The sequence below is a fragment of the Hylobates moloch genome, unplaced genomic scaffold (assembly GCF_009828535.3).
Source record: "Hylobates moloch isolate HMO894 unplaced genomic scaffold, HMol_V3 SCAFFOLD_7, whole genome shotgun sequence".
In the NCBI taxonomy this organism is placed as follows: Eukaryota; Metazoa; Chordata; class Mammalia; order Primates; family Hylobatidae; genus Hylobates; species Hylobates moloch.
The window spans coordinates 39215955-39243140 of record NW_026652282.1 but is presented as its reverse complement, the minus strand read 5'-3'; the positions used below and the strand labels follow the sequence as shown (position 1 = coordinate 39243140).

Here is a 27186-nt window from a genome sequence, read left to right as displayed (position 1 = left end):
GCAGAACTGGGAACTGTAGAGAAATTGTGAAGGCTTGTATAGACAGACCACATGGAGAGGCCACGCTGCTCTTGGACAGCAGAGAAAATGGAAAGGATTATGAGGGTTCCAATTCAAGCACATGGTAAATTTGTGGTAAACAAAATAAGAGAAATGGAAGCCAAATTCAAGGAGACTGCCCTGTCTTGCTAAAGAGCATTAGTTGAGAATATGTTTGGCTCGGGGGTTAATGTCTTCATTTTTAGGTATTCATTCACTGCCAACTAAAAGTAAAAACAAGCTTTTAGAATATCTGAATCTTAAAAATGGAAATAATCAAAAGACATAAAATTCATATACTTTTGATATAAAAATTCAGCTTCTAATAATTTAGCTTTAAGAAAGTGAGACAAAAAAAGAGAGAGGCATACAGGGAGAGAAGGAGAGTGGGAGAAACAGTGAAAGAGGCAGATTCAAAGCATTATTTTTAAAAGGGAGGATCTGAAAGCCCAATAGTAGAAGATCGGCAGAATCAAGTATGAAACATCTAAAAAATTGAATACTTGAGGGTTTTAAAAAATCGTGTTGTAGAGGAATATTTAATGACTGGAAAAAATAGTAATATTAAACACATAGAAAAGCAGGCTGTTGTGGTATGGTATATGATCTCATTTCTAAAAACAACTATTTATACATGCACTGCAAAAGCAACAGACATCCATTGAAGTATTTTTAACGTTTAATATTACCATGCAAACAATTATTTTTAAAATGTTTAAAAACTTTACATCATTAAAAATTATTCTTTAAACATCATATTTCATGGTACCAGAATATTCCATGGGAAATGAATATGTAATGTATTTGTCCATTATCATCCTGTTGAACACATTGGTTACTTTCTGTTTTTTGTTATTATCATTATACAATACTCTATAATAAACATCTTTATGCCTCTCCTATGTCTTCAACCTTTGAAAGCAACCAATTCTGGAATAGTAAAATCCTTTTATGTCATGAAATCAATGCCTGTCATTAATTATATTCTTTTAAACATTTACCTAATGCTAACACTTCTATGAGAATGTAGTTTGCAATATAATTTATTTTAATAGTAATAAAATTGTAGTATTTAGTTTTAAATTATATACTTTAGATTTTCAAAATATAATAAGTATATAATTATCTGCATTTGTTTTATAACTCCTGTTCTGAAAAGCTTTTAATAAATACAGTTAGGTCTTTTCTCCTTAGAGAACTTTTAAGTTTCTTGGTGATAAAATCAATCTTAAGTTTTTGGGATCACAGGGACCCGACATTTTCTATCATAGCCCTTGGCTTAGTCCTCCACTTAGTGAATATTCTAAGTTGTCATTTGACAAAATAAAGCATTCTGAGATACCAGGAGTATAAGAACACAAGACAATAAAGCATTCTGAGATACTAGGAGTATAAGAACACAAGACTAACTCTTCCCAAGCAAGATACACACAGTATTATTTCCTGGATTTAAATGAAGTAATCCCCAGAATATCCAACCTATTGTTATTCAAACTAAAGCACAATCATACATTCCAAGACTAATGTTGATTATTCTTTCAGTTATTATCATTTACAAAGTGCACTTCACAAACATGAATTGTATTTTCAATGTGATCACAGCTATGTAAAAACATTTTTTAAAAGACCTATACTTAGAAAAAAATGCATCAAAACGAGACTAGTAATTATCTTCTGGAGGGGCAGAAATATGGAAGATACTCATTCTCTCATCTTTTTATCTTATAAATTTTCCAAATTTCATATAATGCCTATGTATTTTTCATGTAGAAAAATATTATAACATTTATCTTTTAAAAAGTCAACAGGGCAAAAAATACAGAAATATTGCACTAACTTCCTTGACCTTCCATCCTTCAAATATTGTTCTTATTTCTTTTCTTACTGAAGCTCCTAGAGTAAATTCAAATAAAGGATTAGGAATGGACTGGCCCTTCAGAATTACTTGTAAATCTCCCTTTATTTCAAACCAGAATTATTTATTTCCCACCAAATTGGCAACAATAACAACTAGAATTTCAGCAATATTTTTGTTAAATATTGGCTCTCCAGCTGGGCCAATGTTAGGTTTCAGTTATTTATTACTCCCTTTACTGTATGCCCCTCAATCCACCTAAAAAATAAGGAACAAAAGAAATAGGATTTTAGGAAGCAGCAAATAAAATACTACTTTTATTTTAAATTGAAGTCTGGATATTTGTTTTAGTTAGATATTACAAATTGCCTCTGCAAGGAAGGCATGAGCTAGCAATTTCCATCCCTTCAATTATCCTGAGAAATCTTACAAAACTAACTGTAAGTCACTTTAATGTATATATGACACCATTTCACAGGCTGTAATGATGGGGACTGTCATAGACGGGCTGTCAGGTTGTTACGGCTGCAAATAATGTCAATAACTGGTGTGTGTGTTAGGCATGATTCTACAAACTTCTAGGGTCAAGATACAGTAAAGTAGAGAGATGTCCCTTGGTGAGTATTTGCACTTCCAAGGCTGTCAGCTGACTAATTAGAAAACATTTTGAGGTATCAAAAGCATGAGTTTTGCGTCAAGTATGATCTGACTTGAAGTTGCGCCATTATGTATTCCTAAACTGTCCGAGACTCCGTTTTCTAGCATGTGAACTGTGGAAAAATAATAGATATTTGATACGGTTGTTTCAACAATTTAACGAGATAATGATTTTAAAGACAATGGAGTGTGGAAAGAGTTCAATAAATGGAAGACAATATCATTTATTCCACCCATTGTCAGCATTACCAGGTGGAAAATTCTGCCTCAGATATAACAAGATTAACAATATGCAAACTCCATGTCAAAGTCAAAAGGGGGATTGGACCTTATTAAAGATATCCCAGAGTGCACATTGCTACTGATGAATTTTATGGTGTGCTAGATATAATGGAGTCCTTGAAATTGCATGAGATGGTTTGCTTTCTGGTGTGCTTCCTGATAGGTGATAACCTCTCACCATTTACCTGCCAATGTCAAGCAAAAGCTTACCCGTTTATGCTCTATTAATTGCTTGTCCCCTCATCCATTATTTGAGCTTGTCTTCTGTTAGGCAGTAAAATAACTGAATAGATAACTGTGACTAATTTTGTGTTTGGTACAGCACCTAGCATATCCTTTGCACGTTATGGATGTTTAAAAAATATTGCTTAACTGATATTTCTCATCAATCATTCATTCGTTCAATCATGCAACAAGTAATTATTGAGTGCTTACAATGTTCCAGGCACTATTTTGTTAAAGGGGACACTATGATGAGTGAGAAACGTAAGATCCTTGTTCTCACAGGTTGATATTCTAGTGGGGGGAGACGGCAATTAAAAAGAATTAACCAATAATCAAGACAATTTCAGACAGTGAAAAGAGTTATAAAGATACTATACAGTAGCAAAATGATAGGGAATGTCAGGGTGCTGGGAATATGGAAGCCAGTGGTCATTTTCATAGACAAATGTGAATATGTCTTTCTAAGGAAACATTAGAGAAAAAGAAGAGGGTACAAGATGAGACAGAAAAGGTAGGCATGGGCTAGATCACATAGGGCTCTGGAAGCCATGGTGTAAGATCTGAATCTTATTCTGGTTTTAATAGGATACCATTGGAGATTTTTTAAGCAAGAAAATGACATGATTTGATTTACATTTCAGAGAGTGCATCATGGTAGGGAGGGAGCAATCACAAAGATTGCTTTGAACTCAACTTTGCTTTGAGTGTGGTGAACAGATACCAGGTGAGGATGAATGGAGGCAGAGAGGCCAGTCTGAAGGAAGTAATTGCAGTACTCCTGGAAAGAGATGGATGCTAAATTTGTGGTGAAGGTGGAGTGATGTGGTGAGAGATAATGGGACTTCCCAATGAATTGGATGGGGGAAGATTGATGGAAAGAGAGAAACAATGTTTGATTTCCAGAGTGTTGGCTTTTACCATTGAGTAAATGGTGGTGCTTTTTACTGAGATGGGGATCACTGGAAGAGCAGCAGGAATGTAAGGAGAAATCATGAAAGCACAGAATCTGGAATAGAAGCTGATTCTGAGTAAGGTGTTTTGTTTACAGGGAAAATAATCTGATATTTCAAAAACCTCTGATGTCATGTTTTGTAATATTAGGTTCTAGTGACAATTTTTTGACCTTACCACATTGTGTTAAACTTAACCAAGAAAATGTGTTACTCAAATAATTTTTAGAGAATTAAGAAGCTGCTCTTCTGCGTTTGCCAATTTTGCTCTTGTTTCTTCCTGTGCAGATCTGCAAAGCAGCTTGCCACTCTCTTTGTGAACCTGTGTGTCACTGCAGAGACCCATGAGGTCTCTGCTCTCTGGTTCCTGTGGTATGTGAAGCAGTGTGGAGGCACAACCAGAATCATCTCGACAACGAATGGAGGACAGGTACCCATCCATTCTCCCACCGTCCCAATGGAAAAACACTGCTACTGAAATGAAAGATCATCATCCTTCAATCATGAACTGCTGAAGTGGGAAGCAGGCTTGTGGCTTTTAGAGCATTACCATGGCAGCTCAAAGTGTTTCTTGTAAGGCACAGTCTGTTGTCAGGTACCCACTGTGAGAACCCAGTGTCCAATGTAATTTTAAAGCTAGACTTGTCTCTCTTTATGCACTGTGGCCATTTTCCATACGCTCAATTATTATTTGGTAAGTTTGTAGGAGACCATCTGAAGTAAGCTTAGCTTGAGCACTTCTTGGAAAGCTTATACAGGAAATTCAGTAATGCATTTTCAATTTAAAACACACACTATGCATGGAATTCATTTATCTATTCATTCATTTAATGCCCATTTCTTGAGCCCCGGCACTGTATAAGGCACTGTGCTAGACACAGTAGGAACGGATTGGAGTTCTTAAATAATCTGCTTGGTTGTCATGTTTCATTCTTCTCTCTCCCCCTCCTCCTCTTCTTTCTCTCTCTTCTCCTCCTCCCCCTCCTCTTTCTCCTCCTCCTTTTCTCTTTCTCCCTCTCCTTCTCCTTCTCTGACCTTAACTGAAAATTGAGGAGGAGGCAGTCAGGTCAACTGTGTGCATAGCCAGGTAGAACATTTGGAAGTTTTAGCAAGGCTCAGGGCAGGTGGGTACAGTGAGGTGAAATGAGTTCGGTGGCTACAGAAGCAGCAGGCATCTGACCCAGGATAAGATGGGCAGCCTGCAACAGGGAGTAGGCTGGCCTGGGGGAAGGGGACATGGTGGGAGGCAGGGAAGTTCTGCGCTTGAGCCACAAAGCAAGGGGAAGCAGGTTTAGGTCTGCTCAGGCAAACTAGGGAAGAGCTTTAGGTATAGCTTCACCAGTTCCAGCTCCCAGCAGAAGACTGCAGATAGGACAGACAGCAGGGATGGTGACCAGAAAGGTGGGACATAGGGGTCATTCTGAAGATGTCCAGCTAAGGTTGGAGCCTGGGAATCTACAAGAGCATAGCTTGTAAAGTCAGTTAGAAATCCTGTAACTTTGTCCAAAGACAGCAATTCCTAGTTAGAAAACCATGGTGAAAGCCACTATTCACTGCAGCAAAATGAAATGCTAGACATCTCAGAGTAGACATATGTGAGGACAACTAGGAATTTAGCAATTTATGCCCATTCCTGCATTTCTGTTTCACCTCCTTTTCTCTTTCCAGGAGAGGAAATTTGTGGGCGGATCTGGTCAAGTGAGCGAGCGGATAATGGCCCTCCTTGGAGACCGAGTGAAGCTGGAGAGGCCTGTGATCTACATTGACCAGACAAGAGAAAATGTCCTTGTGGAGACCCTAAACCATGAGATGTATGAGGTAACTGTGATATTGTGAACTATATATTTGATCTTCATCCCAGTTTCCTGGCATACAACTTTAAAAATTCTTAGAATCTCCAGAGTGATATCCTTTGATGCCAATGATTGATGGCTGGCAGCCCCTAGGTAGCTTCAGGATGGGGCTGGTCACAGGAAAGACCATGGAGGGACTAGAGGGTTGGGACTTTCAGCCCCACCCCCAGCCTCCAGGGAGGAAATGAGGCAAGGGGCTGAAGGTTGAATTGATCACCAGAGGCCAATGATTTAATCAATTGTGCCTACATAATGAAGCCTCCATAAAAACCCGAAATGACCGAGTTCTGGGAGCGTCTAGATATCTGCACAACTGGAGATTCCTTGAGAATGGCATGCCTGGGGAGGGCATGAAAGCTTCAGGCCCCTTCTCACATCTCTTGCCCTATGCACCTCTTCCTCTGTACCCTTTGTAATATCCTTTATAATAAAACAGTAAACATGTTTCCCTGAGTTCTGTGAGCCACTGTAGCAAATCAATCAAACTTGAAGGGGTTGTAGGAATGTCAACTGGAAGCAGATTGGTCAGAAGTTCTGGAAGCTGGACTTGTGACTGACCTCTGAAGGTGGGGGACAGTCTTGGAGACTGAGCCCTCAACCTGTAGGATCAGAAGCTATCTCCAGGTAGATACTGTCAGAATTGAGTTGAATTCAGAGGACACATGGCTGATGTCTGCTATAGAATTGCCTGCTTGCTTCATATGTGGGGAAAACCCACTCCACATTTGGTCACAGAAGTCTTCTGTGGTGATGGTTGTTGAGTGAGAGAATGGAAAAAAGCACTTTTTTCCATTCTCTCACTCAACATTTGCTTTGAACTCAACTTTGCTTTGAAATTTTTCCACTCAGAGTTACCAAGACACTTAAACAAGTGGGAAGAGGCCACGGTCTTATAGATAATCAAAGTTGAAGTCAACAATATCACTCACTTTACAGACAGTCTTTTTGCCAACAGTGAAAAAGCTATCTCTAACTGAAGAAAAGGAAAAAAGAACCAGAATATTTGGGGTGGGGGAGGATTTATAAAAACATATAAAGGTATTATCAACCCTCTGTATCTTGCTTTTATGTAATTAGAAAAACACATAAAATATTTATTTGATAAATATCAAGCACCTCCTATGTGCCTGACATTATTCTAGGAGTTAAGAACACAGTCATGAACAAAACAGATACAATTCTCTGCCCACATACAATTCTCCTTCTAGTGAAGGAGAAAGACCATAATGAAACATATAGTTAAAATATAAAGTATGTCAGATAGTGATAATTAGTGTGGAAAAAATCAAGCAGGAAGGTGGGGAGAGGGCATACCAGAAAGTGGGATGGGAGAATTGGTTATGCAAGTTTAAATAAGGTCATCAGGGAAGGCCTCACTGAGAAGGTGATATCTGATAGAGAATTGGAGGAGACGAGGGAGTGAGCCATGTGATTCCCTGAGAGAAGAAGATGGAACAGCCAGTGCCAAGGCGCTGAGGTGGGAGCAAGACTGGTGTGACCAAGGAACAGCAAGGTGATCAAAATGGCAGGCTGGGTGTGGTGGCTAACGCCTGTAATCCCAGCACTTTGGGAGGCGGAGGTGGGCAGATCACAAGGTCAAAAGATCGAGACAACCCTGGCCAACATGGTGAAACCTTGTCTTTACTAAAAATACAAAAATCAGCTGGGTGTGGTGGTGCGCACCTGTAGTCCCAGCTACTCCGGAGGCTGAGGCAGGAGAATCGCTTGAACCTGGGACGCAGAGGTTGCAGTGAGCCAAGATCGCACCACTGCACTCCAGCCTGGCAACAGAGTGAGACTGGGTCTCAAAAAGAAAACAAAAATAGGAGAAGTAAGATTAGTGAGGGCAAAAGTAACAGGAGGTGAGATCAGTGATGTAACGGGCCCATTTCATGTGTGGCCTTGGCGATGATGGTGAGAAATTTGGCTTTGACTTTAAGTGCAATGGGAAGTCATTGGAGGTTTTGAACTAAGGAACAATAAAGGCTACTTTAGGTTTCAACAAAATCCTTGTCACTTCTTTAAGAGACTGAAAAGAATATAACAGTAGAATGAGAGAGAATCATTGGGAAAAAAACAAAAGCAACACGGCAACAATGTTTAACCATGTTGCTTTTCTTTCAGGCTAAATATGTGATTAGTGCTATTCCTCCTACTCTGGGCATGAAGATTCACTTCAATCCCCCTCTGCCAATGATGAGAAACCAGATGATTACTCGTGTGCCTTTGGGTTCAGTCATCAAGTGTATAGTTTATTATAAAGAGCCTTTCTGGAGGAAAAAGGGTGAGTACTTTCCTTATATAAAAACCTTTAGAAGAAGGTCCAAGAAACTTGTTGCTAAGGCATGCATTTTTTAAAAATGTCAACTTTTATTTTAGATTCAGGGGTACATGTGCAGATTTGTTACATGGATATGTTGCATGATGCTGAGGTTTGGGGTATGAATGTTCCTGTCACCCAGGTAGTGAACATAGTACCCAATAGGTAGGTTTTCAACTCTTGCTGTACTCCTTACCTCCCCCTTTAGTAGTCCTCAGTGTCTATTATTTTCATCTTTATATCCATATGTACCCCATGCTTAGCTCTCACTTATAAATGGGAACATGTGGTATTTGGTTTTCTGTTTCTGCATTGATTCACTTAGGATAATAGTCTCCAGCATGTTGCTGCAAAGAACATGATTTCTTTCTTTTTTAGGGCTGCATAGTATTCCATGGTATATACATACCACATTTTCTTTATCTAATCCACCTTTGATGGGCACTTACGTTGATTCCACATGTTTGCTATTGTGAGTAGTGCTGCGATGAACATATGAGTGCATGTGCCTTTTTGGTAGAACAATTTAGATTCCTTTGGGTATATACCTAATAATGAGATTGCTGGGTCACATGATAGTTCCATTTTTACTTCTTTGAGAAAACTCCAGATTTCTTTCACAGTGGCTGAACTAATTTACATTCCTACCAACAGTGCATAAGTGCTCCTTTTTCTCCAACATCCCTTATTTTTTGACTTTTTAATAATAGCCATTCTGACTGGTGTGAGATGGTATCTCATTGTGGTTTTGATTGGCATTTATCTGATGATTAGTGACGTAGAGCTCTTTTTCATATGCTTTTTGGCCACATGTATGTCTTCTTTTGAGAAGTGTCTGTTCATGCATTTTGCCTACTTTTTAATGGGGTTATTTGGTTTTTGCTTGTTGAATTAAGTTCCTTGTAGATTCTGGATATTAGACCTTTGTCAGAGGCATAGTTTGCAAATATTTTCTCCCATTTTGTAGGCTGTGTTTACTTTCTTGATAGTTCCTTTTGCTGTGTAGAAGCTCTTTAGTTTAATTAGGTCCCACTTGGCAATTTTTGTTTTTGTTTCAATTGCTTTTGAAAACTTAAAGACGTGTGTTTGCACGTAACTGTTTTGTTAGAATGCTGGATGTAAAATGTTAATCCAGGTTCTAAGCACAGTTCATTCAAATAAAATATATTGGCACAAACTCATGGAATTAACTTTCCTTAGAATATAACCAACTCTTTGTAAATCAATAAAAAGTTTATTTACTCCTCCCCCAAAATCTTGTGAAAAGAGACGAGTAATCTTTTCTAATTCAGTGTTTTAAAGTATGGATTTATAAAGCCAATCACCAAGGTTGAGATTCAGAAAATGTCTTGGCTCTCTCTCACTAGTGTTGATTCTACCATATTAAATTAAATTCATTTATTCATTTGCACATATTCAACAAGTGTACTCCTCAATTGGGTAGAACATTACAGGGATGCTCACTAAAGTGCTGGATTCTACAATGATGGGAATGTTCTAGAGCTGCTTTAATACACTAGTCACTAGCCACATGTGGGTACTGAACACCTGAAATATAGCTAGTGAGACTTGGGAATCAGATTTTTAAATTCTATTTAATTTAATTTTTTTTTTTTTTTGAGATGGAGTCTCGCTCTGTCGCCCAGGCTGGAGTGCAGTGGTGCGATCTCGGCTCACTGCAACCCCTGCCTCCCGGGTTCAAGCGATTCTCTTGCCTCAGCCTCCCAAGTAGCTGGGATTACAGGTGCGTGCCACCATGCCTGGCTAATTTTTTGCATTTTTAGTAAAGCTGGGGTTTCACCGTGTTAGCCAGGATGGTCTTGATCTCCTGACCTCGTGATCCACCTGCCTTGGCCTCCCAAAGTGCTGGGATTACAGACATAAGAATTCTATTTATTTTTTTTCTTTTATTTTTATTTTTATTATTATTATTATACTTTAAGTTTTAGGGTACATGTGCACAATGTGCAGGTTTGTTACATATGTATCCATGTGCCATGTTGGTGTGCTGCACCCATTAACTCGTCATTTAGCATTAGGTATATCTCCTAATGCTGTCCCTCCCCCCTCCCCCAACCCCACAAGTCCCCGGAGTGTGATGTCCCCCTTCCTGTGTCCATGTGTTCTCATTGTTCAATTCCCACCTATGAGTGAGAACATGCAGTGTTTGGTTTTTTGTCCTTGCGATAGTTTACTGAGAATGATGGTTTCCAGTTTCATCCATGTCCCTACAGAGGACATGAACTCATCATTTTTATGGCTGCATAGTATTCCATGGTGTATATGTGCCACATTTTCTTAATCCAGTCTATCGTTGTTGGACATTTGGGTTGGTTCCAAGTCTTTGCTATTGTGAATAGTGCCGCAATAAACATACGTGTGCATGTGTCTTTATAGCAGCATGATTTATAGTCCTTTGGGTATATACCCAGTAATGGGATGGCTGGGTCAAGCGGTATTTCTAGTTCTAGATCTCTGAGGAATCGCCACACTGACTGCCACAATGGTTGAACTAGTTTACAGTCCCACCAACAGTGTAAAAGTGTTCCTATTTCTCCACATCCTCTCCAGCACCTGTTGTTTCCCGACTTTTTAATGATGGCCATTCTAACTGGTGTGAGATGGTATCTCATTGTGGTTTTGATTTGCATTTCTCTGATGGCCAGTGATGATGAGCATTTTTTCATGTGTTTTTTGGCTGCATAAATGTCTTCTTTTGAGAAGTGTCTGTTCATGTCCTTCGCCCACTTTTTGATGGGGTTGTTTGGTTTTTTCTTGTAAATTTGTTTGAGTTCATTGTAGATTCTGGATATTAGCCCTTTGTCAGATGAGTAGGTTGCGAAAATTTTCTCCCATTGTGTAAGTTGCCTGTTCACTCTGATGGTAGTTTCTTTTGCTGTGCAGAAGCTCTTTAGTTTAATTAGATCCCATTTGTCAATTTTGTCTTTTGTTGCCATTGCTTTTGGTGTTTCAGACATGAAGTCCTTGCTCATGCCTATGTCCTGAATGGTATTGCCTAGGTTTTCTTCTAGGGTTTTTATGGTTTTAGGTCTAACATGTAAGTCTTTAATCCATCTTGAATTAATTTTTGTATAAGGTGTAAGGAAGGGATCCAGTTTCAGCTTTCTACATATGGCTAGCCAGTTTTCCCAGCACCATTTATTAAATAGGGAATCCTTTTCCCATTGCTTGTTTTTGTCAGGTTTGTCAAAGATCAGATAGTTGTAGATATGCGGCATTATTTCTGAGGGCTCTGCTCTGATCCATTGATCTATGTCTCTGTTGTGGTACCAGTACCATGCTGTTTTGGTTACTGTAGCCTTGTAGTATAGTTTGAAGTCAGGTAGCGTGATGCCTCCAGCTTTGTTCTTTTGTCTTAGGATTGACTTGGCGATGCGGGCTCTTTTTTGGTTCCATATGAACTTTAAAGTAGTTTTTTTCCAATTCTGTGAAGAAAGTCATTGGTAGCTTGATGGGGATGGCATTGAATCTATAAATTACCTTGGGCAGTATGGCCATTTTCATGATATTGATTCTAACAACCCATGAGCATGGAATGTTCTTCCATTTGTTTGTATCCTCTTTTATTTCATCGAGCAGTGGTTTGTAGTTCTCCTTGAAGAGGTCCTTCACATCCCTAGTAAGTTGGATTCCTAGGTATTTTGTTCTCTTTGAAGCAATTGTGAATGGGAATTCACTCATGATTTGGCTCTCTGTTTGTCTGTGATTGGTGTACAAGAATGCTTGTGATTTTTGTACATTGATTTTGTATCCTGAGACTTTGCTGAAGTTGCTAATCAGCTTAAGGAGATTTTGGGCTGAGACAATGGGGTTTTCTAGATATACAATCATGTCATCTGCAAACAGGGACAATTTGACTTCCTCTTTTCCTAATTGAATACCCTTTATTTCCTTCTCCTGCCTGATTTTCCTGGCCAGAACTTCCAGCACTATGTTGAATAGGAGTGGTGAGAGAGGGCATCCCTGTCTTGTGCCAGTTTTCAAAGGGAATGCTTCCAGTTTTTGCCCATTCAGTATGATATTGGCTGTGGGTTTGTCGTAGATAGCTCTTATGATTTTGAGATACGTCCCATCAATACCTAATTTATTGAGAGTTTTTAGCATGAAGGGCTGTTGAATTTTGTCAAAGGCCTTTTCTGCATCTATTGAGATAATCATGTGGTTTTTGTCTTTGGTTCTGTTTATATGCTGGATTACATTTATTGATTTGCCTATGTTGAACCAGCCTTGCATCCCAGGGATGAAGCCCACTTGATCATGGTGGATAAGCTTTTTGATGTGCTGCTGGATTCAGTTTGCCAGTATTTTATTGCGGATTTTTGCATCAATGTTCATCAAGGATATTGGTCTGAAATTCTCTTTTTTGGTTGTGTCTCTGCCGGGCTTTGGTATCAGGATGATGCTGGCCTCATAAAATGTGTTAGGGAGGATTCCCTCTTTTTCTATCGATTGGAATAGTTTCAGAAGGAATGGTACCAGTTCCTCCTTGTACCTCTGGTAGAATTCAGCTGTGAATCCATCAGGTCCTGGACTCTTTTGGGTTGGTAAGCTATTGATTATTGCCACAATTTCAGAGCCTGTTATTGGTCTATTCAGAGATTCAACTTCTTCCTGGTTTAGTCTTTGGAGGATGTATTTTTCGAGGAATTTATCCATTTCTTCTTGATTTTCTAGTTTATTTGCTTAGAGGTGTTTGTAGTATTCTCTGATGGTAGATTGTATTTCTGTGGGATCGGTGGTGATATCCCCTTTATCATTTTTTACTGTGTCTATTTGATTCTTCTCTCTTTTCTTCTTTATTAGTCTTGCTAGCGGTCTGTTTAATTTTAATTGCTTTAAATATAAATTCAAGTAGCCACATGCAGATAGCACAATGCTAGAATCTTGTTATATTTGCTCTTATAGAACCCACTTTTCTTCCAAGTGGAGGCCATTTAAGAAGAGTCAGCATCTAGAACTGAGGGTGAAGGGCGGGATGTACTCCAAGGAGGAGCAAGACTGCGGAAAGAAGGTTGGAGGCAAATGGGGAAAGTGCCACAATTTTGCCTCAGGGTGCTTCTTCCTGTATAACTACTCTTTTTCTGCTGCATCACAGGCTCCTCACTCTCCACGTTGCAGATAATCACGTTTAGGACTGCTATTGGATTGGTGCATCAGTTGAGCAAGTAATCTACTGTTTGCAAAGTCAGTGCAGTGACCCACCACAAAGAGCCCTGTCATTTTAGTCTTTGAATCTAATGGCTGTAACACACTGGTGCTGAATTTCTTCCTCTTGTGACCTAGGTCACCCATTTTAAATGACTGGCTGGTGGCAAGTAGATAAGGTTTAGGACCAGGAATACAGTCTTCTCTGAATGAGCATGAGTGCCTTTATTTATGGAGAGAAACTAACTTTCCATTCATGCCTGCAAATCTTTATCTTAGGCCTGCTATGTGCCAGGCAAGTTGTTAGGCACTAGTATCAGAAAGAAAACCCAAGACCTCCACCCCTCAGAATCTGACTTGGTCCTTGTTGGTAATGAGCCTTGTGTAAGTCTTTTAAAAAATTATTGTGGGCAAGGCATAGTGGTGCACACCTGTAGTACCAGCCTCTTGGGAGGCTGAGACTGGAGGATTGCTTGAGCCCAGGAGGTGGAAGATACAGTGAATGAGCTATAATTGAACTTCAGCCTGGGCAACAGAGTGAGACTCCATCTCTATCTCAAAAAAAAAAAAGTTTGTTGACATGAGATAGCCTCACCAAAGCATTTGAGATTTCTTTTGAGTTACAACTTTAATGTATTTCTTCAACTGGGCACCTGTTTTATGCCAGACACAGTGCTAGGCACTGAGAATTCAAAGGCACTTTTCCTTGCCCAGAAAATCCAGACTCAGGAGGAAGACAGTCATGCAAACTGGTAATTGCACAACAATGTATTGAGTTCTAGGCTATTATAGAAACACCAAGTAAGGCTCCAGACTCACATCCAATATGATTCCTGTTACATTGATAAGTGTATTCAATGACACTTATTTGAAAGTTTCTGTAATGAAATCTGAAGAAGTTCACTCTTATAACAAGATCTTTGCTTTGCACCAGACTATGAACATCACTGCCAAAGACACTGTAATTAACTAGTAACATACAAGCTCAGTCAATATGAAGTAACAAGATAGAAGGGTATGAATTATGCAGCCCCAACAATCCAGCACAGTGATTAGCACATATCAGGCACACAGTCAGTAATCACCAGAGTTTTGGTTTTATGTTGCTTTGTTTTGTTTCACAAGTTCAGTGTGGCTTGGGTTATTAAAGAGAAGGTAACATTTTGTATTTTGATACAGACAGAGGTAGCCAACTCTTGATTGCTTCTCCCCTCCACACTCCCCACCCAATCCCAGCATCATGCTAAACACTGCTTTTATTTTATTTTTAATTGTAGATATTTAAGGTGTACCTCATAATGTTTTGATACACATGTACGTAGTGAAATGATTTGTGGTCAAGCAAATTAACATACCCATTTCCTCACATGGTCATCTCCTGTGTGTGGTAAGAGCACCTGATTGCTTCTAGATTGATTATCCCAGGAAATGCTTCCCAGTCTCTTAGTGTGTAACATCTTTGTGAATTTGCAAGGACAGGCTTCCTATTTTTTGCTGGCCTTCCACTGAGGCATTCTAAGTCTAGCCGTCCTCACCTTCAGCACCCCACCCTACACGGGATGCATCAGCCCTTCATTCTAGCCCACTTCTGTGGAAAGGGTAGGCTGTTAGCAATGTATTGAATTCTTGTGGTCTCCTTGCTTTTGTTCATCTATGAACCATTTCTACTTTCCCTTGAATATTTACATCTAATTTATCTCAATTTATGTTTTCAATGGCAGAGGCTGTACCTGTTTTTCTAAATTACAGAAATAAATATAATGACCATAAAACTTTCAAAAACTAAAAGTGTGTGAAAAATGTTTCTCTTCTATTGTTCCTCCCCCTAGAGGGCCACTGTTAAAAATTTAGATTGTTTCTCCTTAAAGATTTACTGTACGCATAGGGAATACAAGTTGAACATCCCTAATCTGAAAACTCAAAATTCAAAATGCTCCAAATTCTGAAACTTTTGAAGCATCGACATGATGTCTCAAGTAGAAAATTCCATACCTGACCTCATGTAATAGGTCACAGTCAAAACTTTGTTTCATGTACAAAATTATTAAAATATGTATAAAATTACCTCCAGACTATGTGTATTAGATGTATTTGAAACATAAATGAATCTGGTATTTGGGCTTGGGTCTCACCCTCAAATCTCATTATGTATATGCAAGAATTCCAAAATCTGAAAAGAGCTAAAATTTGAAACACTTTTTGTCTCAAACATTTCATATAAGGGATAGGGATACTCAACCTGTACTTTAAATATATGTGTGTGAGCATCCCTATATATATGTAGAGAGAACTATATATACTGGAAATACATGTTAAATAATATAATAAATATTTTATACAAATATAACTTTAATTTTAAATAAATATGTTAATATATTTTTCCAAAAACTTGTTTTTAAAAAAAATCATACATCATACATATCATACCGAAATTTGCTTTTTCCTGTTAACAATATGCCATGGATATCTCTCCATAGCAGTACATTTAAATCTACCCCCTTTCGACAGCTGAATAAACAGTATCTCATTGTGTGCCTTATCAGAATTTACCTAAGACATCAGCTGTTGATAGTCATTTTTCTTGTTTCCACGTTTTTGCTATTATACACCATGCTGCAATAAACAGCATCCTCCATATAGCTCTACATGTTTGTATAGGAGCATTTCTTTTTGATAAATGCTGTAGGATGGAATTATCAAGTCAATTAATTTGGGTAGACTTGTGAAATTTTTGTTAGGATCTGTCCTCTCACATCCTTGCCAGTTGATATAAGTTCCATATTTGTCTTCTCCAAATCTCATGTTGAAATTTGATCCCCAGTGTTGGAGGTGGGGCCTAAAAGCAAATGTTTGGGTCATGTGGGCAGATCCCTCCTGAACATCTTGGTGCCGTCCTCCTCCCTCAGGTAATAAATGAGTTTTTGCTCTGTCAGTTCCCATGAGAGCTGGTTGTTAAAAAGAGCCTGGCACTTCCCTCCCCTCTCTCTTGCCTCCCGTCTCAGCAAGTGATCGGCACACGCCAGCTCCTCTTCACCTTCAGCCATGAGTGGAAGCTTCCTGAGGCCCTCATGAGAAGCAGATGCTGGCGCCATGTTTCTTGTACAGCCTGTAGAACCATGAGCCAAATAAATATCGTCTTTCCTTCATATATTACCCAGCCTCAGGTATCCCTTTATAGCAACACCAGCAGTCTAAGACACCAGCCAATAATATTTAAAATTTAAAATTTTTTTGTCAATCAGGTAGGAGAAATTACCTCATTTATCTATAATTTGCAATTTTTATCATTAACAAGGTATCATTTTGTAAATTACCTTTGCTCATTAAAGTTTTCTTCTGTTTATATTGCAAATATTTTCTCCCAGTGAATCAGTTTTTAACTATTTGTCGTATGATGGTTTCCCCCTACTAAATTCTCAGATACACATTGATTCCTTCTGTTCCACTGATCTTTGTCACTGTGTTCTAAACATTTTTGCAGCTCTACTTATTAAAAAATGTAGACATAAACTATCATTATAGGTATTCCTAAATTATACACAAGTACCTCTGAAAAATTGTATCATTGTAACTATAAAACATTTGAAAAGTAGACTTTTTAAAAAGCTTAAATCGAAAAGCCAGAATCTCTAGTATTTTCTTCCACTATCTAGATGTGCAATCTAGGTGTACACCCCCACTTTGGAAAGCACAAGTTTATATTATCTAATCCTATGACAGCATTGTACCGTTTTAGTATCTGTAGCTTTATAATATGTTTATAATATGTTATATACCACGTCAGGTAGGACATTCCCTTATTGTTATTTTTCCTTTAATTTTGGTTGTGATTAAGTTTTTCAGTTATTCTTTGCATTTATTCTTTAAGAACTTCTTTAAGTGTTTGGATGTCCTTGAATATCATCTCTCTTTTTCTAAGAGTAAGGCCCTACAAAGCTGATGAGATGTTTTGTGTGCATGGGTGGGGCTCTTGAGCTTTCTATCTGCAAGTGATAGAAATCCCTTCCATGCTGCATAGCTTGTCCTGGCATGAATATGACTTTTCTCGCTGCCCCTTTTTCCTTCACTTCCACTAAGTGCACCCACTTGACTCAGAGGCCAGATTCACTCTGAGAAGGAAGTGTCCAAGGAGCCCCTACATCGAGAAAGCAGTACTTCCACCTTGGCCAGCCTGGTGTCCTATGCTGGTCCTGTCCAGCCGATCCCCACATGATCAGTATGCACATGTTCTTTGATCAGATCTTGTCCTATTTGTCTCCTCTCTCTTGCCTTCTTATAATAGGGGATTCCTAAGATGGTTCTCTTGTATTTTTAAATCTTGAGCTCTTAGACTTTAAACATTTCTTCTTCACATACTTCAGTCTTTCTCAACATCTTTTCCTGCCCCAGCACGCCTGAAGGGCATTCAAACACCCCTCAAGCCAGTGGCAGATTGGGACATTGATTCTAACAGGTGCACAGTGGGGAGGGCTGCAGGAGACAAGAAAGAGACAAGTTCCCTTTAAAAGGCTTCCTGGTTTGTCTGCTTACACACATGTATGCACACATGTTGGGGAGGTCCTTTCTCTGTTCTTTCTTCCTTATTTTGAAATCTTCTTGTTGGGTTTTCTATACAACATTTGCCGCTGAGTCTTCCACAATAATTTTGTTCAAACAACCTCAATTTTGCAAGTAAATGATGGAGCAGGAGGAGTTGGACACTGCAGTAGTATATTGTTATAACATTTCAGGCTCTGCCCTGACATTTTCACCAGTGCCCTGTCACAGTCTTTTGAAATTGCATACACAGGCACACCTCTTTTTATTGAACTTCACTTTATTGCACTTTACAGATAATTGCACTTTTTACAAACTGAAGGTTTGTGGCAACCCTGCATTGAGCAGGTTTATTGGCATCATTTTTCCAACAGCGTGTACTCACTTCGTGTCTCTGTGTCACATTTTGGTAATTCTCGCGATATTTCAAACTTTCATTATTATTATGTTTGTCATGGTGATCTGTGATCAGTGGCCCTTGATGTTACTATTGTAATTGTTTAGGAGTTCCATAAACAGCACCCATATAAGATGGCAAACTTAATCAATAAATGCTGTATGTATTCTGACTGCTCAATCAACCAACTGTTCCCCCAGATCTCCCCATCTTCTTGGGTATCTCTATTCCCTGGGACACAACAGTAATGAAATAAGGCCAATGAATGACCCTACAGTGGTCTCCCATGTTCAAGTGAAAGAAAGTGCTGCACATCTCTTGCTTTAAATCAAAAACTAGAAATGATTAAGCTTATTGAGGAAGGCATATTGAAAGCTGAGATAGGCTGAAAGCTAGGCCTCTTGTGCCAAATACCCAAGTTGTAAATGCAAAATAAAAATTCTTGAAGGAAATTAAAAGTACACTCCAGTGAATATATGAACGATAAGAAAGTAAAACAGCCTTATTGCTGATACAGAGAACTGAATGGTCTGAATAGAAGATCAAACCAGCCACAATATTCCTTTAAGCCAAAGCCTAGATCCAGAGCAAGGCCCCCAACTCTCTTCAACTGAAGTTGAAGCTGCAGAAGAAAAGTGTGAAGCTAGCAGAGGTTGGTTCATGAAGTTTAAGGAAAGAAGCCTTCTCCCCATAACATAAAAGTGCAAGGTGAAGGAGCAAGGGCTGATGAAGAAGCTGCAGCAAGTTATCCAGAAGTTCTACCTAAGAACATTGACAAAGGTGGCTACATTAAACAACAGATTGTCTTGTTTTGTTTTGTTTTGAGATGGAGTCTCGCTCTTTCACCGAGGCTGGAGTGCAGTGGCGCGATCTCAGCTCACTGCAACCTCCACCTCCCGGGTTCCAGTGATTCTCCTGCCTCAGCCTCCCATGTAGCTGGGGTTACAGTCGCACGCCACCATACCCATATAATATTTGTATTTTTAGTAGAGACAGGGTTTCACCATGTTGGCCAGGCTGGTCTTGAACTCCTGACGTCAAGTGATCTGCCCACCTTGGCCTCCCAAAGTGCTAGGATTACAGGCAAGAGCCACCACACCCGACCAGAAACAACGGGTTTTTAATGTAGACCAAACAGCATTATATTGGAAGAAAATGCCATCTAGGACTTTCATAGCTAGAGAAAGGAAGTCAGCACCTGGCTTCAAAGCTTCAAAGAACAGGCTGTCTCTATTGTTAGGAGTTAATGCAGCTAGTGAATTTAAGTTGAAGTCAATGTCCATTTACCATTCAGGAAATCCTAAGACCCTTAGGAATTGTGCTAAGTCTACTCTGCCTGTGCTCTATAAATGCTATCAAACAGCAACAAAGTCTGAATGACAGCCTATCTATTTATAGCATGGTTTACTGAATATTTTAAGCCCACTCTTGAGACCTACTGCTCAGAAGAAAAAACATTCCTCAAAATGTTACTGTTCATGGACAATGCACCTGGTTACCCAAGGGCTCTGATGGAGATGTGCAAGGAGATTATTGTTGTTTTCATGCCTGCTTACACAATGTCCATTCTGCAGCCCATAGATCAAGGAGTAATTTCAACTTTCAAGTCTTATTATTTAAGAAATACATTTTGTAAGGCTATACCTGCCTGTCTGATGGATCTGGGCAAAGTAAATTGAAAACCTTCTGGAAAGAGTTCACTATTGTCAATGCCGTGAAAAACATTCGCGATTCATGGAAGGAAGCCAATATATCGACATTAACAGGAGTTTGGAAGAAGTTGATTCCAATCCTCATGAGCGACTTTGAGGGGTTCAAGACTTCAGTGGAGGAAGTAACTGCAGATATGGTGGAAATAGCAAGAGAATTAGAATCATAAGTGGAACCTGAAGATGTGAGTGAATTGCTGCCATCTCATGATAAAACTTAAATAGACGGGGAGTTGCTTCTTATGGATGTGCAAAGAACATGGTTTCTTGAGATGGAAACTCCTCCTGGTGAAGATGCTGTGAACATTGTTGAAATGACAAGAAGGGATTTCGAATATTACATAAACTTAGTTGATAAAGCAGTGACAGGGTTGGAGAGGATTGACTCCAATTTTGAAAGAAGTTCTACCGTGGGTAAAATGCTATCAAACAGCATCGCAGGCTTCAGAGAAATTTTTCATGAAAAAAGGAGTCAATTGATGTGGCAAACTTCATGGTTGTCTCCTTTTTTAAAATTGCCACAGCCACACCAGCCTGCAGCAGCCACCACCCTGATCAGTCAGCAGCCATCAACATTGAAGCAAGCCCCTCCACCAGCAACAAGATTACAACTCGCTAAAGGCTCTGATGATTGTTAGCTTTTTCAGTAATGAAGTATGTTTAAATTATGTACATATTTTAGATATAATTCTATTGCACACTTAATAGACTACAGTGTAGTGTAGATATAACTTTTATATGCACTGGGAAACCAAGCAATTTGTGTGACACAATTTGCTTTATTACAATATTCACTTCATTTCCATTATCTGAAATGAAACCCACATTATCTTTGAGGTGTGCCTGTATTTTGTTCAGGAGGGAACTAAGGAAGACACTCTTATCCAGGATGAGCTGAAATTGTTTCTCAAGTTGTTCTTGAGGGGGAAAGAGTCTTTGGAGGTCATGTTTGAAATGAGGGTTTGGGACTCTATGAATTTCAATTATACATGTCCTCTCTGCTCTGCCTCCAGATAATAAATATACGATCATGTCATCTGCAAACAGAGACAATTTGACTTCCTCTCTTCCTATTTGAATATCCTTTATTTCTTTCTCTTGCCTGATTGCCCTGGCCAGAACTTCCAACACTATGTTGAATAGGAGTGGTGAGAGAGGGCATCCTTGTCTTGTGCCGATTTTCAAAGGGAATGCTTCCAGGTTTTGCTCATTCAGTATGATATTGGCTGTGGGTTTGTCATAAACAGCTCTTATTATTTTGAGATACGTTCCATTAATACCTAGTTTATTGAGAGTTTTTAGTATGAAGGGCTGTTGAATTTTATCGAAGGCCTTTTCTGCATCTATTGAGGTAATCGTGGTTTTTGTCATTGGTTCTGTTTACGTGATGGATTACGTTTATTGATTTGCATATGTTGAACCAGCCTTCCATCCCGGGGAGGAAGCTGACTTGATCGTAGTGGATAAGCTTTTTGAGGTGCTGCTGGATTCAGTTTGCTAGTATTTTATTGAGGATTTTTGCATCGATGTTCATCAGGGATATTGGTCTAAAATTGCCTTTTTTTGTTGTGTCTCTGCCAGGCTTTGGTATCAGGATTATGCTGGCCTCATAAAATGAGTTAGGGAGGAGTCCCTCTTTTTCTATTGTTTGGAAGAGTTTCAGAAGGAATGGTACCAGCTCCTCTTTGTACCTCTGGTAGAATTTGGCTGTGAATCCGTCTGGTCTTGGGCTTTTTTTGGTTGGTAAGCTATTAATTACTGCCTCAATTTCAGAACTTGTTATTGTTCTATTCAGGGATTCGATTTCTTCCTAGTTTAGTCTTGGGAGGGTGTATGTGTCCAGGAATTTATCCATTTCTTCTAGATTTTCTAGTTTATTTGCATAGAGGTGTTTATATTATGATACTCTCTGTTGGTAGTTTGTGTTTCTGTGGGATTGATGGCAATATCCCCTTTATCATTTTTTATTGCATCTATTTGATTCTTCTCTCTTTTCTTCTTTATTAGTCTGGCTAGCAGTCTATTTTGTTTATCTTTTCAAAAAACCAGCTCCTGGATTCATTGATTTTTTGAAGGGCTTTTTGTGTCTCTATCTCCTTCAGTTCTGCTCTGATCTTAGTTATTTCTTGTCTTCTGCTAGCTTTTGAATTTGTTTGCTCTTGCTTCTCTAGTTCATTTAATTGTGATGTTAGGGTGTTGATTTTAGATCTTCCCTGCTTTCTCTTGTGGGCATTTAGTGCTATAAATTTCTCTCTAAACACTGCCTCCAGATAATAAAGAACTACTTAGAATAAGTGACTTCTCGTAAAATGTCAGTGTTCAGTCTCTTCTTTTTTGCAGTAATGAACTGGTATTTCCTTTACACATCTTTGGATTTATTCTGATTTCTTATGAAAGAGAAAACAGGGAGCCCAAGTATTAACTGCAAGGAGAACCAGAAATCATTAAACGGTGACCTGGATGAATTCCTAATATCATATGCTTTATTCTTTGCAGAGAAGGGCTTATGGTTTGATTTTCTCAAAAAATGCTGGCTACTTATCCCTCCTTTGACATCAGTTTGGTTTGCCTTCATATGTTTGGAGTATAACATGCTATATTTGGCCTTTGGGCTTCTCAAGTTTAAAAACATGCACTTCATTATATCTGCAATGGATAGCTTGATAGAGTGATGAATATGCTCTTCCATTTTGCTGTTCTCTAAGATTACTGTGGAACCATGATTATTGATGGAGAGGAAGCTCCAGTTGCCTACACATTGGATGATACCAAACCTGAAGGCAACTATGCTGCCATAATGGGGTAAGGTACAATTATGGTGTTGTGGCTGCTATTCAGTGTTGACAAGGTAATCACATACTATTAACAAATGTGCCCCAAACTTTGTTAAGTGATTTTTTTTTTACCCAGTGGCACTATTTTTCAAATTTGGCAGTATAAAAATTATTACTGGCTCTTTTCTAAATAACTTCTTCCAATGAATAAATATCTAGGTAGGAAGCAGAATACCAATAACATTTTAAAATTTTTATGTTAATTTTCTATTAGTATTTAGTGTTAGGGGTAGAAATATTTTGGTGACCCATCTTTTCCTGACTTGGGGTGTTTTACTAAGAGACTTCTTGTGGAGGCTGTGTGGGCATCCATGTTACTTAAGTGAGACGCTGAGATTTCTGAGTCCCAGTAGAGAAGAGCCAAGACCAGCCCAGTCTTCAGCTTTCCAGGGAGGACCAGCACATGGAAAGGGAAGACCAGGATGTCCTGGCCCAGAGAGGTGGTGACCTGGAGTATCCAAAATTAAGATGGGCCTTAGGACATGTATGAGTTTATCTCAGAGAGAGCCAACAGTCAGAACAGGGAGATCAAAGCTAATTGTAAGTTGAAAGCAATCATGGGGCTAGAAATGGAGATGGAATCTAGAAGGTTGGGTGCTAGGGAGACACCATGGTGGAGACAAAACCAAAGAGCAAAGACTGGATGAAATTGGAAAGGCTCAGACATAGCCTTAAGTGGGCATTTGAGGCCCAAGGGTTATTCTTATTGACCACCAGCTGGGTGAGGGGAAGTGGGTCAGCCATAGTGTTATCCAAGGCAAAAATTATGGCCAGTCATCTACTTTTAGTCGCTTGACTCCTTGAAGTTAGAAAGTGCTCTTCAGTGTTGGAAATTTGATAGGTAAATCATAAAACTTTGAACTTAAGAAAAGCTAGTGTATAGTTTGTTTCTTTTGGTTGACTTAACTGTGTAAACTGGGCACATGTGTAGCTACAAAAATGAGGCTAGGATGAAAGCAACCATTAATTTCTCCCCTTTTTCTTGTTTATATGCTTTAGATTTATCCTGGCCCACAAAGCCAGAAAACTGGCACGTCTTACCAAAGAGGAAAGGTAACAAAAGAAATGCTGCTTCTTTCGTTTCTTCCTTCCTTTCCCCCCACTCTGTCCCTCCCTCCCTTTTCTCCTTCTTTCCTTCTTTTCTACCTACTTGCCTGCCTTTCATTTTTACTTAACTTTTTAACTTACAGACTGCCTAATTATATGTGTATTGCCAATGCTACGTGTTTGCTATGTTAATTATAAGGGTCTTGTTGTAAAAAACATAGTGCTGATAACTTAAGAAACAAAGTATTCAAATTAATATTTATTGAGTTTATTGTACATAAGACACCATGCTAGGGGCTATGGAGAATATGAAAATGGATATAACCCAGGGGCTGAAAATTTGCTTGTGAAGGAGATAAACCAGGGAGAAAAATTACTGTGCTGTGGGGAAGTCTGCTGTACACATACTACATGAATGATGCATAACAATTACAGATTATAGGTACAGAGGGACTAATTCCTCTGGAGGTGGCAATTTCTTCTTGCAATTAGTGTTCACCACTGCCAATTATTTATTCCCACACCACTGCTAATAACCTATTTACTAGGAAAGAGCTCCTGAATTATATTATGATGCATGCTTTCCGATTCCATCAGGGTTCTCCTCAGTGACCAATGTTACCTCTGCACATGGCCAGGGCTGTAGCGGTCTGCCTGGGCCTCTTCCCTAAAAATGTCCCCACTAGAATATAAGATCATGAAGGTAGGATGTTTTGTCTGATTGGTTCACTGCTGGGTTTCCAATGTCTGGAACAAATCTTTTCCCACTTTGCCTTTTGATCCTGTTTATGGCTTATTCATTTTATACTATAATAAAATTTTATCTTTTTATGTAATCAAATTTATCCATTTTAAAACCATGGTTTCTGAATATCTATCATACATAGAAAAGACTTTCTCATTCCAAAATAATTTTTTAGAAATCACCCATTCTTCCATTCATTTTATGGTCTGACCTATTATATGTAAATCTTTGACTCTTCTGAAACATATTTTGGTGTAAGAAAATAATGTAAGCATCCAACTTTATTTCTTTCATGAGCAGCTATTTGTCCCAGTGCCATTTTATTGAAAACTGTCTTTTCCCTGTGGGTTTAAAATGTCCACCTTTATGAATTCTAAATTTCCTTATATATTTGGTTCTACTTCTGTACTTATCTTCTTTGCTCTTTCTAGCCATTCCTCTGCTTGTGGCAAGTTACTTCATTTGTATAAAAACAAAGAAAAAGACAGAAAGAGAGAGAAGGAAGAGAGGGAGAGAGAAGAACTTAGGCATTTTCATAAACATTTGTTTCATAAACATTTTGTTCATAAACAAAAGGGCTCTTGGATTTAAAATAAAATGATACCATAATTCAGGCAACACATCACTTTACTTTCTTAAAGACTTACCAGCAATCCTGTGTGATTAATATTTGTGACCTCAAAGATTTAAGACATCTGAAATGGAACAAAATGCCTTGTTTTAAAAAATTAAAATGCAATGTTGGAGTGGAATCAATGGCTCATGGAATCATTTTTATGAGGGGATAAATGCCTCTTTTCCACTTTTTCTTTCCTTCCCTTCTTTCCTTTATTTTCACTTTTGTCTCTTTTCATTCACAGGTTGAAGAAACTTTGTGAACTCTATGCCAAGGTTCTGGGTTCCCCAGAAGCTCTGGAGGTAAGGCTGCTTCCCAACCCTATACTAAGGGTGAGAGACCTTTCTTTGTCCCCAAGTGGCTAGCAGGGATAGGTTGATGCAAGTTGGGTCCTGAAGTTCATGTTTTTCCCAGTATATTTGCAGAGGCATCTACACAGGACTGGTCAATTTACAAGTGGTTCCAGAGAGTGTGGGCCTTGGCTGTGCTGGTGGCAGGTCAGGGACCTTGCAATATGCTGTGGTTTAGGTGGTGCTACATTGTCCCTGAATTCAGAGTTTCTTCCTGGAAGAGGGCATTGGGTCACTCTGCTTCCAGTTCTGTTAGGGGGGTAAAAGAGGGGAGCTTCTACTACCCATAGGAAGATCCTAGATCCTGGCAGCCAGGATGGGGATGAAAAGGACTTTTTCCGCTCTCTGGTGATCTTGGAAAAAGGGCAGAGTCTGACTCATGTACATAAACCTATACCTACCCCATCCCCCACTGTCTCACAGTTAAAAAATAAGATTACCTGCCCCCACTCCTGCATGGCCTCTTTTCTGTCTTGTTTTACCCTTGAACATGAGAGATGTAAAGAAGACAGGCTGTCTGTCTGTATGCCAGTTGAGTTTTCTAGACACCTTTGGAAGTAGCCTGAGAAAACGGTGATCCTCAAATGAATCAAGTAGAACTCTAAGGTGGTTAAAGGTGGGATAGGGGCAGGGTAGGGGGCATTTGGTGACAATCAGAGGGCCCAAAGTACTCATAACAAGTACCCATAATCACCTCCCTCATCAATATTTAAAATGATGAATTGGTGTTCTCATGACATTCATTAGACTGCTAAGTTTTTAATGTTTGGACATAGACTATGTCACCTTTTGAAAGTGATTATTAAATCCAATTATCTGTGAAGCATTTGAAGACAATGGAGACCAATGTACAAATGAGCAGTTAATGCGTGAGAAAAGTCTAATGAGGAGGCTGAGAATGTTTAACTTGTTAAGCCTCTTAAATCCAAGTCTCTGTAGTATATACCATAATCTAGTTGAGCAGCTACATGACTTAGTCCTGTTACTCTAACACTTACTTTGCTCAGCTTTGGAGTGACTTGCTTCCTCCTGGTTAAGTTGTTGTGTCTTTCAAATTTGTCATTTTTGTTCACTATTTTAAAGCAAAATTCTCTCCCTCCCTCCTCGCCCCGCCATTGCAGATCTTCTGTACTTGATACAGGTGAAATACATGCTCTTGATGTTTCTTGGAATTCTTTCTCAGCAAATAAATTAGAACAATTAGAGAAACAATATTAATGAGGAATATGCTTTGTTTTTTTTTTTGCTTTCATATACCACTTAGCAAGTTTAAATATAGGCATAGCCTCCAGGCTCAAGGATATTGAGTAAAGTATCAAAACAAAAAATACAGTATATACTCACCAAAAACAGCAGTTAACATCTGTTAAAAATTATTAGTTTTTCTAGTTCAACCATTGTGGAAGTCAGTGTGGCGATTCCTCAGGGATCTAGAACTAGAAATACCATTTGACCCAGCCATCCCATTACTGGGTATATACCCAAAGGAGTACAAATCATGCTGAATGGCATTTTTAAACAGAAAAACTAATAATTTTTTTTTTTTAATCTGCCAACCTGAGCCCAAGAGTCTTCATTTGTTTTTGTTTTTTTTAAAATTTTTTT

The 27186-nt window shown here is 38.8% G+C and overlaps 1 protein-coding gene across 2 annotated transcripts in view; it reads left to right on the top strand.

Moving 5' to 3' along the window:
- Nucleotides 1-27186, top strand: part of MAOB (monoamine oxidase B) — a 118126-nt gene that overhangs the window by 79881 nt on the left and 11059 nt on the right. For both annotated transcript variants that reach the window (XM_032756759.2, XM_032756760.2), the window contains 6 exons: nucleotides 4297-4438; nucleotides 5677-5826; nucleotides 7986-8145; nucleotides 22695-22791; nucleotides 23823-23876; nucleotides 25476-25533. In XM_032756759.2, coding sequence (XP_032612650.1) covers nucleotides 4297-4438; nucleotides 5677-5826; nucleotides 7986-8145; nucleotides 22695-22791; nucleotides 23823-23876; nucleotides 25476-25533 — 661 coding nt within the window. The remainder of the gene's footprint in view (nucleotides 1-4296; nucleotides 4439-5676; nucleotides 5827-7985; nucleotides 8146-22694; nucleotides 22792-23822; nucleotides 23877-25475; nucleotides 25534-27186) is intronic.